Source organism: Chlorocebus sabaeus, chromosome 1 (assembly GCF_047675955.1).
Source record: "Chlorocebus sabaeus isolate Y175 chromosome 1, mChlSab1.0.hap1, whole genome shotgun sequence".
NCBI classification, from domain to species: domain Eukaryota; kingdom Metazoa; phylum Chordata; class Mammalia; order Primates; family Cercopithecidae; genus Chlorocebus; species Chlorocebus sabaeus.
The window spans coordinates 66371491-66384440 of record NC_132904.1 but is presented as its reverse complement, the minus strand read 5'-3'; the positions used below and the strand labels follow the sequence as shown (position 1 = coordinate 66384440).

The 12950-nt window shown below is 42.9% G+C and overlaps 1 protein-coding gene across 1 annotated transcript; it reads right to left on the bottom strand.

The window, feature by feature from the left end:
• Window positions 1-9452: 9452 nt before the first annotated feature.
• Window positions 9453-12723, bottom strand: UBQLN3 (ubiquilin 3). Its single transcript, XM_038005535.2, has one exon. The coding sequence runs from the start codon at window positions 11994-11996 to the stop codon at window positions 10029-10031; it is 1968 nt and encodes a 655-aa protein (XP_037861463.1). The 5' UTR covers window positions 11997-12723; the 3' UTR covers window positions 9453-10028.
• Between the last annotated feature and the right edge of the window lie 227 nt (window positions 12724-12950).

Genomic DNA, 12950 nt, shown 5'->3' with positions numbered 1-12950 from the left:
AGCTTCCACTGTTCTCAGTTCCTTGCCAGATACCATGGTGCTGGAGGAGGTCACCCTTCCCTAAACCCCTTAGCTATCTTTGGTGATCCTTGGGATTAACTGAGTGAACAGCAGTGGCAGTTCCTGGACTATGCCAATGGCACTGCTAACCATGACAGCTGATAGAGCTTAGTGGAATGTTTCTGCTTTCCATCCATTAGCCAGGATGTCCCTAACAAAGGACAGGACCCAAGAAACATCACACTTAGCCAATCTTAAGGCAATCGCCTTAACACTGGATGCCCTGGCCAACAAATGGTCCCATCTTCATATGTATTATAAATTATCGGGCCATTACCTACAAATTGTCTTCTTCAAGGTAAAAAAAAAATCAACATATTAGAATCTCTTGCTCACAAATATACCCAAAATGTAAGTCAAAACAATATTAGTTTTAGTATATCTCCTCATATACCACGGTGACAATACAAGGCCTTGCCAAAACCCTCATTCCCTTCAGAGTTACAGACATTACTAACTGTAACCAAGATACACCCTTTACTTCTTAAGATACACCATGCATGCTGGGTCCTTGGGAGAGGCAGTCAATAGAACTTTCATGTTCCTGACATGTCCCAGGTAACCGATTTAATAGACAGACATAATGATCTCTTGAAAAATCTCCTTTTTAAATTCCAGTCTGACTAATAAGCCTCTAAATAAGTTTCCATTTTGCCATAGGCCTTATCCTATCTTTAAAAATTTTCAATCTTGCCCCCATTCAATAAGGGCTGGAGGCCAGATGAAAGGCATGTATTCTCGTGGGATGCATTAATCGTAGATTGTCCCACAGGTCAGAGAGCTATCATTCCGACATGCGACATATTTGAACATAAAACATTCCAAGAAAGTACACAGCTGCAGAGGCAGGGACTGAACTTCTAGAATGAAGTTCAAGTTGACAGGGAAATTAGGGGCTGACAGGGCACAAAGTTCAACTGCTTGACCTTCTGACCTAGGTTTTCTTAAAAGATGTCTATGAAAAATTGGCCCTAGTGCCTCCCTATCCTGTTTTAATGTGGAGATATGACAGTACAGCCATTCAAAATAGCATTTACATTGTTAAACTCAAGTCTTTGGTTACTCTTTGACCTATTTCTGTGAATAAATCTATTTCTGTGAATTTACTTTATGAAAATAGGATTAATAAATTTGGACCAGCTCTGGGTCCCACTCTTGTTTCTGTCTGCACAGTCAACCTGGATGATATCATTCATGGCTTTCAGTAACACTCACACATGCTTAGGAGCAGCAAGTCTACATCTCTGGATTAGACAAATAATCCAGTATTTTTTATATTCCTCTGAATATGCCCAGAACACTTGAAGTCTAACAGGGACCTCAACTAACAGGGTGAAAACAGTATTTTTTATATTCCTCTGAAAACCCTCTTCCTCTAGTTATTCTCCTTCTTAAAGGTCACTATCCTCTTAACTGCACAAGTCAAAAGCCTACTGTCCCATGTTAATTCCATCAGCAAGCCCTTTCTACCAAGCCTCAAAAATATGTCCTGAATCTACCACCCTATCATTACTATTATGACACAAGTCTAAACAATCTCTTCCCTGGGCTTCTGCAGATCCCAGTACTAGCTTGTCAGCTTCCACTCTTACCCTCACCATCAACTGCCAACTTAACAGCCAAGGTAAATGAGTTCATTTCACTATCTTAATTAAATTCCCATCTGCGACTAGGACTACCATGGTCCTAATGATACAGTAATGAGAACATGGAATATGTAATCTACTCTGCAAAAGAATTGCCTTTTATTTTGGCAAATAGGCTCTGGAGTGCTGATGTGATCCCTGCCTAGCCTAGTGGTATAAGAGACCGTGAGCTCACAATCTTGGCCCCTTGACCTGCTAGATCATTTTGCAAAGGACGCATTGACCAAATTATGTGCACCCTTGTGAGAATTATGGAAGTGATGAGGATCTTTGTCCACCTACTCTTCTGTGTATTTAATTTCACATATCTTTTGCCCTGCTTCTTTGCTCTTGCAGTAGTAAACCCAACTGAAAGCTACTTGAGCCAGTTCTAAATCACTATGCTCACTAGTATCTATCTCAGACCACAGTGCCACATGTGTTCTGAAGTATGTAAGTAAAAGGGTTAACAAAACTCCTCTGTTGCATGAGAATCTGACTTTCAGTTAAACTTACTGGCTCTGTTTCCCCGAAAACTAGACAACTGTAAAATATCAATTATATTGCTAGTGTGAAAACTGTCAAACTGTCATTACCAAAATGGAATCATTCATGTCAAAATCAAACTAAATGGAGCCAGAAAGTCCATTTAGTTTGGGACCTTCATAAAAGGAGGGTCCTTATGTATATATGCCTGATAACAAGAACTGTCACAAGGGACTCTGCCAAAACCACACCTTGCAATTAAGCCACTTTGATGAGGACATCTTTCCAGTAATAGGCAGTCCTAACTGTGGCCTTGCAAGTAGCTCTACTAAACCACAACCCTGTAGTCATGTCACTTCTATGAAGACCCACTCCTAGCTGTGGTCAGTGCACATGTCACCATCTGTGGGAAGCCCCTATGACCAATGAACTTTTGTTTCAAAACAACCTTCATATAGTTCATTTTGCCTTTGAACGTTTTCCCTCGCTTCCACCTCCCTGAATATGCCTATGATCTGTCATAGCATGCATATCCCAGGTTATAGTCCTGTTTATTCCTGAATAAACTAATTTATTTGGCAAGCTTGTCTCTCTGCTATTATTTAGGTTGACACTAGCCAGCATTGTCTGTGATAGAAATTACCCTTGATTGGCAAACTTTTCTGAATGGGAAGAAGTTGTAATGAATCATAAATACCTGTTGGAGATTCCATGCTTTGGGCAGCCCTGAGTCTGGGGAAATTATAATAAGGCGTTTCTTGCAGAGTCTAGAACACAGGTGTATGGAGGGCTGAAAAGCATATTAGCTACTATGGGGCATGAGGGCTTAACCTGCAGCATCTCTTTGACTTGCCTGATACAGATTTTGACTGCTTACACCTGGGAGAAGATGACTTCTGGGCGGCTATACTAACCTATGCCTGGGTTACAATAAGAACTCCCACCAAATGAGGAATGCCTGATTCTGCCCTACTGGTGATTTTTGCTTTGTTTTCTGTGTGCTTTGAGTAGATTCGGGCTAAATGTGGCGTATGATAGTCTTAAAAGCTTATTTAACTACATCAAATAAAATCCTGATGGGAGTAGCAAAAGTTACCTTCTTATTATACTTAGGATAAAATCCAAATTCCTTGACTAGCTGTAAAGCCTCACATAGTTGGACTCCTGCCTGTTTCCTTGACTTCCTCTGGCTGATAATTTTCCTCTTGTCTAAGAAGCTTGACCACACTGCCTTCTCTTCTCCTTCTAGAATACACCAAGTGCCCAACTTACCCTTAAGGCTGCCACAGTAGCTGTTCCCTAAGACTTTATAACAAGATTGTCCCTTTTAGTTATTCACATCACTTTCTCACTAATTCACTACCCTATCACTATGTTTTGATTATATGCATAGAATTTACCATTATATGATATTTTCTCCTTTGCTTATTAATTTCTCCCTGTTGTTTTTTATTATTATACTTTAAGTTCTAGGGTACATATGCATAACATGCAAGTTTGTTACATAGGTATACATGTTCCATATTGGTTTGCTGCACCCATCAATTCATCATTTACATTAGGTATTTCTCCTACTGCTATCCCTACCCCAGACCCCCCAACCCCCGACAGGCCTGGTGTGTGACATTCCCCGCCATGTCCACGTGTTCTCATTGTTCAGCTCCCACCTATGAGTAAATTTCTCCCTTTCTTTAATCTTGCACATTTAATCTCATCAGAAAGCTTTGTAAATTCTATCTCCAAAATATGTTCTCAGTTGTCCACTTCTTGTCATACACACATGTTAAGAACCCTATTCTAAGCCAATACCATCTCTCACTTGAATGACTACAGGGGTCTTCAGATTGGCTCTGCTTCTCCACTTGTCACCCTCTCATTCATTCTCTGTGCAAGATGAGAATGAATGTCTCTGCATGGGTGACAAAGTTTCATGACCTTGCACTCACCTGTCTTTCCCACGTCACCTTGAAGCACTCTCCCTCTCGTTCTCTGTACTCCAGACACACTGGCCTTCTTTAATTTTTCCATGAATGTATTGAGTTCCAGTCAAAATCAGGATTCTCTTTTATCCTTTCTCCTTTGCATGAGACATTTTTCCCCTAGCTCTTTGAATGTCTGACTTCCTCTTACCCTTCAAATCTCTGTATAAATACTTCCTCCAGAGAGATTCTGACTATCCTTCTAAAAATATATCCCTCCTCCTGCCATATACACTAGCAAAATACCTTATTTCCTGCATGAAATTTGTTATAATTATAAATCAATAATCATTTATGTAATAGAAGATGATATAGGATAAGAGTGAAGAGTGTGGTCTCTAGAAAGACTGGTTCAATTTCCAACTTCAGCTCAACCATTCACTTGCTATGTAATCTTGGACTAGACATTTTACCTTCTTATGCCTTAGTTTACTTACCTGTAAAAATAGGTTTAATTATAGAGCCTACTTTACAGGGTTTTTGTAAGAATTAAACAACTATTTGCAAAGGCTATAGAACAGTGCCTCGTTTTCTGTAAGATCTTTGTAAGAGTTAACTGAAATCTGTCATTGCCACTATATTTTAAACTCCTTAGGGTAGGAAACATAATGTTGTTTACCATTGTATTCCTAGCACCAAACATCATTTCTTACATGTAATGTTCAGGAAATATTTATTGAACTGTGAGTGTCAAAGGGTAATTAATAACTTGGAAAACTTGATGATATATTACCAAGTTAAAAAGGTAGGTTATGAAACTATGTACAGTACAATCATGGTTGTATTAAAATATATAAAAGGACAAACATCCTGGTATTGGTAGTGCTGTCTGGGTAGTGTTTTTTTATATTCTTATTTTACCTATCTTATGTACAACTTACATACATACAAATTATTAGAAGAGTAGAGGCTTTGCAACTATTTATCAAAGATGCATACACTTGATTGCATGAGCATCTATTAAAAAAAGATCTGGCTGGGGGCAGTGGTTCACACCTGTAATCCCAGCACTTTGGGAGGCCGAGGCGGGTGGATCACAAGGTCAGGAGATCGAGACCATCCTGGCTAACACGGTGAAACCCCGTCTCTACTAAAAACACAAAAAATTAGCTGGGCGTGGTGGTGGGCGCCTGTAGTCCCAGCTACTCGGGAGGCTGAGGCAGGAGAATGGCATGAACCTGGGAGGCAGTGAGCCAAGATCGTGCCACTGCACTCCAGCCTGGGCAACACAGAGAGACTCTGTCTCATTTAAAAAATAAAAATAAAAAAAAATAAATAAATAATCTGAAGTAATAATAGCACAGTTTCATCACAGTCTAATTCACTCAGAAAATATAATGAAAAAATTGTCATTCAAAATAACAATCAGAAAATGTCACGTGTAAATAAACCCAAATGTGTAAAACTTATTTGAAGAAACTACACTTTTTTTAACAAAGAAATAGTTTAATAAACAGAAACATTTCCTATTTTAAAAGGAAAGACTGCCTATTGCAAATTTCTCAACATTGCTCCAATTTATAAGTATAATGGAAAGCCAATCAAAATCTCATTTGGCCTTTTCTGAAATTTGACATCTGCTATAAAGTGTACTTGGAAAAACAGACAAAATTAGTCAATGATATTTTGCAATGCCAGGCATTATTCTTTTTGTCATTCAATATTTCAAAGTTAAAATAATTGAGGAAGTGTAGTATTAGATGAAATAAAAAGCAAAGAAACAAATAAAAACATCTACACATATATAGGCTATGGTAATGACGACATTTCAATCTAGTGTAGACATTCACAGGACTCGGGGGTAAAAATTTCAATATCACAAATTCTGCCCTGCTCTACTTTTTTAGGCATAAGGATTGAAGCATAAATTAAATTAACTTGATTTATTGCAGTGATTAAGAGTATAGGCTCTGGAATTAGACTATCTAATCCTGGCTGTAATATGAAGTGCTTTATAGCTTTAAGGGATATACTTCCCCTCTTCATTTGCCTCAGCTGCCCTCATCCATAAAATAGGGATACTACTAATATCTGTGCTAAAGGACTATTCTGTGGAATCAGATGTAAAAAGCTTGGAACAGAGCCTAACATATAGTAAAGCCTCAATAAGTGTTAGCTATTATTAATATTAAATAAAAACAAGTAATGAAATCCTAAAACATATAGAAAAAATATGGGGATATGTTTATGATGAAGATATTAGTTCTGTTTTTTTTTTTAAAAAAAAAAAAAAAAGGAAATAACACTGATGCTTAAAAGCACTTTTTATTGTTTGGATACCTTTTTCCTTAACTGCTGTCTACTTTCCTGGCTAATTGTTATCCAAATCAGTTCTCAGTACTGCAGACTTTACCATGGTTTGTTTTTCTGCTTTCTAGCAAATCTCTTGGTCTGAAGAAAGAGTACAATTTCTTTGGAAAGGGCCAGGCAGTAGGCCCAGCATGACCAAAACTCTATGACTATCTTCTCTTCTCCACCTGTATAACCCCCTTGGCCTGTCCTTCCACAACCCAGATTTGATCTTGGGCGATGGCTGATAGAGAGTAAGAATAGGGACAGCAGATGGGAAGTCCTAGGAGGCCTGCTCTTTCAGCAACATCAGCCTGCAGGGACCTCCTCCCCCTAAAATTCTCATAGCTTTTATTTTCCAAAGCACAAGCTCTGGCCCTGTGACATCTTTAATTTGATTTGTATCCACCCACTGTCCCAAATCACTTTCTCATTTGTTTGCTCACTTAGTCACTCATTGTTTAACACTCATTCAATCATTGATTGCACACTTTCCATGTACCAGGCCCTACCTTAGCTGCTAGGTAGAAGACAGTGACCCTCCCTGCCCCAGAAGCCTCCTCCTCCTGGATTCACCACCCTGGAGCCAGGCATGAGGCTGATGAGTTTACTCTTTGACGAAGCTAGAGCAAGGAGTCCAAGCACCCAGTCAATTGTGAAGGGCTCTAAGAGGTTATGGCAAGAGAATCATCCACTAAATGAACACTCTTCTCCTTAGCTAAGACTTTTAGACCCAGTTCACCTGCTGTCTTCTTTGATGAGCAAGGCTTAACTTCAAAGGAGCCTCAGGCTTTCTTTACCCCAGATGGAAGGCAGATAAAAACAGTAACATTGGCCGGGCGCGGTGGCTCACGCCTGTAATCCCAGCACTTTGGGAGGCCCAAGCGGGCAGATCACGAGATCAGATCGAGACAATCCTGGCGAATATGGTGAAACCCCGTCTCTACTAAAAATACAAAAATATTAGCTGGGCGTGGTGGCGGGCGCCTGCAGTCCCAACTTCTAGGGAGGCTGAGGCAGGAGAATGGCGTGAACCGGGGAGGCGGCGGAGCTTGCAGGGAGCAGAGATCGCGCCACTGCGCTCCAGCCTGGGCGACAGAGCAAGACTCCTTCTCAAAAAAAAAAAAAAAAAAAAAAAAAAAAAAAACCAAGTAACATTTCTTCCCATTAGGTTGTTTGTTTTTTCCTCAGACCTACCTGGCCTTCCAACTAACAGGGCTTAACTTCATATGACCCTCAGGTTTTCTTTGGCTCAAATGGAAGTCAGATAAATGCAGCAACATTTCTATTAGGTTGTTTTTGTCCTCAGACCTACGTGGACTTCCAAGGATAGAAATTTGGGGTTCAATGTATATCTTCCCCAGTCAGAGGCAGACCCAGAGAACTCGCCTTATCAACTGAAGAAAATGGAGAGGCAAAAGTTTCCTCTTCATTTCCCCTAGCACCACCATAAACAATAGGTTTTTCTTTAATCTGGACAAAAACTATCCCCTAATGGGGAGTGCAGTGAGGGAAAACTGAAGCTGTATTAGTCTGTTTTCACGCTGCTAATAAAGACATACCCGAGACTGGGCAATTTATAAAAGAAAGAGGTTTACTGGACTTACAGTTCCACATGGCTGGGGAGGCCTCACAACCATGGCCAGGAGAAGCAAGTCACATCGACCCGGCATGGCAGCAGGCAAAAGGAGAGCTTATGTACAGCAACTCTGCTTTTTAAAACCGTCAGATCTCGTGAGACCCATTCACTATCACGAGAACAGCAAGGGAAAGACCCACCCCCATGATTCAATCACCTCACACCAGTTCCCTCCCACAACACGTGGGAATTATGGGAGTTACAAGATGAGATCTGGGTGGGGACACAGAGCCAAATCATATCAAGAGCCTTGTGCTCAACCTAGACATCGAAACCTAAATCGCTAGAATAAATGTTTTCCCAAAGGCTGCTTTTATCTCCTTTAAGCCGTGTGCTAGCAGTTCTAAGTTACACAGGTTGATCAAAATATCCTGGGCTCCAAGTAGAGGTTCTCTCTCTCCCAGTACTGAGTCTCTGACATCTAAACACACACCACAGCCACTTTTAGATAGCCCCCATCAAGACCTCTTTACTTCCTTGACAGGAATATAGTGTGAATGTTTCTTATGTTTACACTTCCATTTTACGATGAAACTGATTTAACAGGCTTTTACATATGTACATAGAATGTACCCATGTGAAGATGTATTTAAGCGGATGTGCATTTGTCTACAGTGAGTTTACCTGACACATTTATGTGCATATGGATTGGAAAGCATTATTTACCGGCTTGATTTATGAATTGTAGCACTTTTACCCTAGAAGTACATGGGTAATGCAAAGCATCCTTGAATGCAAACAAGGATTTAGTCTGAGATGCCAAGGGCATCTTCCGTGTGTTATGCACCACCTATGTCGGTGCCTTTGTACATAATAGCTCTTCTGCAGGAAAGCTCTTCCCTCCTCCTTCAGAGCTTTACCTACTTAATTCTTACCACTTTTTGGATTCTAGTTTGCAGTACACACTCACAGAAGCCTTTCCTGTCTCTCCAGACTAGATCAAGACCCTGTTCATGCTATTTCACAGCTCCTCATCTTTTTCTTTACACCACTTATTATAGTTTGTAATTATATATAATGTGAATTGTATAGTCACAATCTGCACAATTCTTGCTATAAGATCATAAATTCATAGAGGCAGGGCAGTGAGTAAAACTCTTTTTCTCATATTGAATTCCCAATAGCTAGCAGAATGCTATACACAGAGTGGGTCTTCAATTTTGAGCTTGAAGTTGCAAAAAATTAACTCTCTGAATCTGGTTACTAGGGACTGTATAAAGTCGGTGAGATTCAGGAATCTGAGAAGTCACCCTGACTCCTTTGCTGCTCTATCTGCTCAGAGATCAGCATCAAATCCTGGAAGTGAAAGCCACTTGGGGGACAGTCTTCAGGGGAAGTTAAAGAAAGAAACTGTACCCACTTTTCAGTCAGGTTAGTGGTAGGGAGCTCGGAAAACCAGAGCACCTGGTAGCAGCTACTACAGGACACAAAATCTGAAGAAACGCTGAAAGAACACTGGGAAAGTTGCAGGCCTCAACCTTCAAAAGGTTGCAACAACATTTCCTCCTCTGTTCTTCATACCTGTGAGTCTTCTAACTTCAGATTTTTTAGTTTCCCTCCAAGTCCTTCCATCCATGTAGAGACAGCCCTTATCACTACCTCTTCTCCCATATCCTTCCTTTTTTCTCATAGCCCACATGAATGAGACTCAGGCAAGAGTTCACATTGGAAATTGGGTGTAATTGCATCTCAAGATAGGCATAAGCAGAGCTCAGACCGGGGCCCCCCGATGGTATAGTGGTACAAGTGGTTGACTCATACACAGTGCCTCCACTATGTTTTGGCAATTAGTCTTCCTCGTTGACTCTGGAACAACATTGCCTCCACAGTAAAGGGCATCATAGTAAATTTTGTTTATAATGCAGCTGTATTCAAAAATGGGAGAGCTAGGGAAATAGGATATGGGAAAAAGGCACAGAGGAAAATGTATGGTCTGAATGACTAAGGCTCCTATGACTGTCTCAGCTTCTCCGCAGCAGCATCCACATCGCCCCCTGTAGCAATGAGGGCCTGAAGATTGGCTTCACGATTCAGAAAGCCCATGGACCGCAGTTGCTCCAGCTGCACCTGAAAGTGAGCCTCAGGCTGCAGCTGCTGGGGATTTGTACTAACTAAATCTTGCAGCATATGGAGAAAGGGAGGGGAATGGAAGCCCAGCTCTGCAGAGTCCAGTGCTGGGAACACCTCAGGAGGTGGATTTGGGAGAGGATCCTCAGACATAAGGGGATCTTCTCTAGACTGTATACCTCCTGCCACACTACCCATCCCTGCTAGGCAAGGCATGAACCAGAGTAGGAGGCGAGGTGCTTCAGTAGCTAGGACCTGCAGACCCTGCTCAATCTGCCGCAGGGCTTGCATGGCACGGGGGTTTGCCATGGCTGCCTGAAGGTGCATCAGCAGTGGCAGCTGTGGTTGTATCTCATCCTGTAACTGTGGAGCCGGATTCATGCCATCTGGCCTCAGAGATCTTGGATAAGGTGGGGATGGCAGCCAGGGAGGCTCAGGGATTCCAGGAATGGCTGCTGTGGGGGAAGAGGATAAGGGAACAAATGGAACCCTGTTGGCAGAATCTCCCAGTCCTGAGACAAGATCAGGCAAGTTTGTGCTATGTCCAGTAGGGCTTTTCCCTGCACCGTCTTGGTCTCCACCTTTTCCAGTACCATTCTCTGTGGGGTATCTCAGAAAAGCTGGGCAGGAGGACGTTCCCTTGATTGCTACTGACTCCTTGGGGAGAGGCTGGCCTGACCTCGGCTCCTGAGGTGAGGGTGACAATGGGGGAACTCTGTTTACTGGTGGTGGTCGTTCCTGGCTTTGGCTGAGGGCAGATGCTGTCCCCTGTAGATAAGTTCCTAGGGACTGGGGGTTCTCGTGTAATTGCTGGAGATAGTCATAGAGTCCTATAATACCCAGAAAGTTTGGAAACCTATTTCTGATGTCAGCTGCATCCTGATCCCCATCCTGCCTTTGTTGCCTGCTACCTGAGCCTCCATGTGTAGAAGTCCAGGGGTTGGGGAGAGGGTCACAATTCTCCATCCTTGAAGGTTGGCTTGTGGTGGTGGTGGCATTATCGGTAGTGGCAGTGGCAAAGGGATTGCCACCAAACTGCTCCTGGACTGCATTAAGCATCGGGTCCATAATATCTGTGTACATAGTGCGAAGCACATTGTAGCCACCAGGAATGCTCTCCAAGTTACTGAGCACCCGGTCCTGGCTACGTATCATCTCCTGCATCATGGCAGGGTTACGTAAAAACTCCAGTGTCTGCCGCATAATTTCAGGGTTGTTGAGAATATGCCCAATCTCAGGGTTGTGCTGGATTAGCTGCTGCATATGGGGGTTGTCAAGAACCAGCTGGCGTACCAGGCCTGTGTTGGACAGCAGACCCTGGATGAAGGGGTCATCAATGAGCTGAGCCACAAACTCAGGCACAGACACATGCTGCCGCATTAGTGAGCTTGGCTGGTCAGGGAAGCCACGATAGGTCAAGCCCAGCCCATTGAGGCCTGTGAGGAGACCTAAGCTGAAGGCAGGGGGCCCATCTGCTGGGTAAATGGAGCTTGGCTGAGGGAGTGATCCAGGACTTGGGCCCTGGGTAGGGACAGAGGCAGCTGGGCACTCACTGCCCATGGCATGGCGCTGCATCTTGATGACCAGGTGGACAGTGAGGCCATCTCGCACTCCACACTGTGCCAGTGAGTCAGGATCCTTGAGGATTTTGCCAGCAAAGATTAGAACAAGCTGATCAGGGTGGGCCTTAAAGCGCTGAGATATCTCTTCCTTCAGCTGCTGGATGGTGCATGAGTCTGTAACTGAGAAATCCTCCTTGTCTTTGGGCGTCTTCACTGTCACCTTGATGAGGTGGGGATCCTGGACTGGTGCTGGGCTGCCCTGTGGCAGGGCTTCTCCACCTTTGGCCATGGTGGCAGCAGGAGGCCCAGGTCTGTGGGGACACAGCTAGGGGCATGGGGATGGGAGACCAAGATCATCCTTTCAGGCAATGGCAAAAGTAGAAAAGGTGAGCATGAAAAGGGGCTTGAATATCAGGATAGGGAAAGCTGCAGGGTCTACATGAAAGGGGCCATGAGGTTTCTGGGGCAGGATGCTTTAGGAGGATTGCAGGATTGAGACATGTTGGAATCAGGGGAGGGAAATACAGGGCCCTGGGAAAGAGGTCTGTAGTTGATGAGTACAGAGACAAAGGTAAGAGGAAGGGCCCAGGCTGGGGTGTACATACCAGTCAGCTGTGGTCCCGTCCTTCTCTTTATGCAAGGCTCCAAACCTCCCTCATCTTGCTACACAGCCACCCCTGTGGCCTTCTGGGTCAGAACCCACACTATCAGGTCCCTTCTGTGACCTCAGTGCTGACGTCACAGCCTCAATCAGAAGGTTCTTGAGACTTCTCTAACGAGCTCCGGATCCCTGGGAACTCTTGCTGTCCCATCTTTTACCACTTCTACTTCTTCCACCTCAAGTGCCTTCCTGTAGAGACTTCTGTGGAGGCTCAGACTGGGATTGGAACATTATAAAACATCTCTCAGTCCTCTCTGTCACCATTCAGACCCTCATTCAGCTACTTCCTGGTCCAGGGGCTTCTTCCTAGTATCCTATGTCCCAGTTTTCTGTCTTATTCAACATTAACCATGAATTCTTTACGTATTTTCAAAGTATTGATTTGCTGATGGACAGGATTTGGGGTATAAGGGAGGAGTCAAGCATGACATAATTTTTCTTTTTTTTTTTTTTTTTTTACTTTAAAAGAAATCATTATCCTCCAAAGGAACTCAAAGGACTGAATATTTACTAAAATAAAGATTGGGAATAAGCACTTTCTCTAAATCAGCAGGTTGCTAAACAGTTTTACATACATTTGAG

Coding starts and splice junctions, on each gene's coding strand:
- UBQLN3 (XM_038005535.2), bottom strand. CDS start 11,996: ATGGCCAAAGGTGGAGAAGCCCTGCCACAGGGCAGCCCAGCACCAGTC.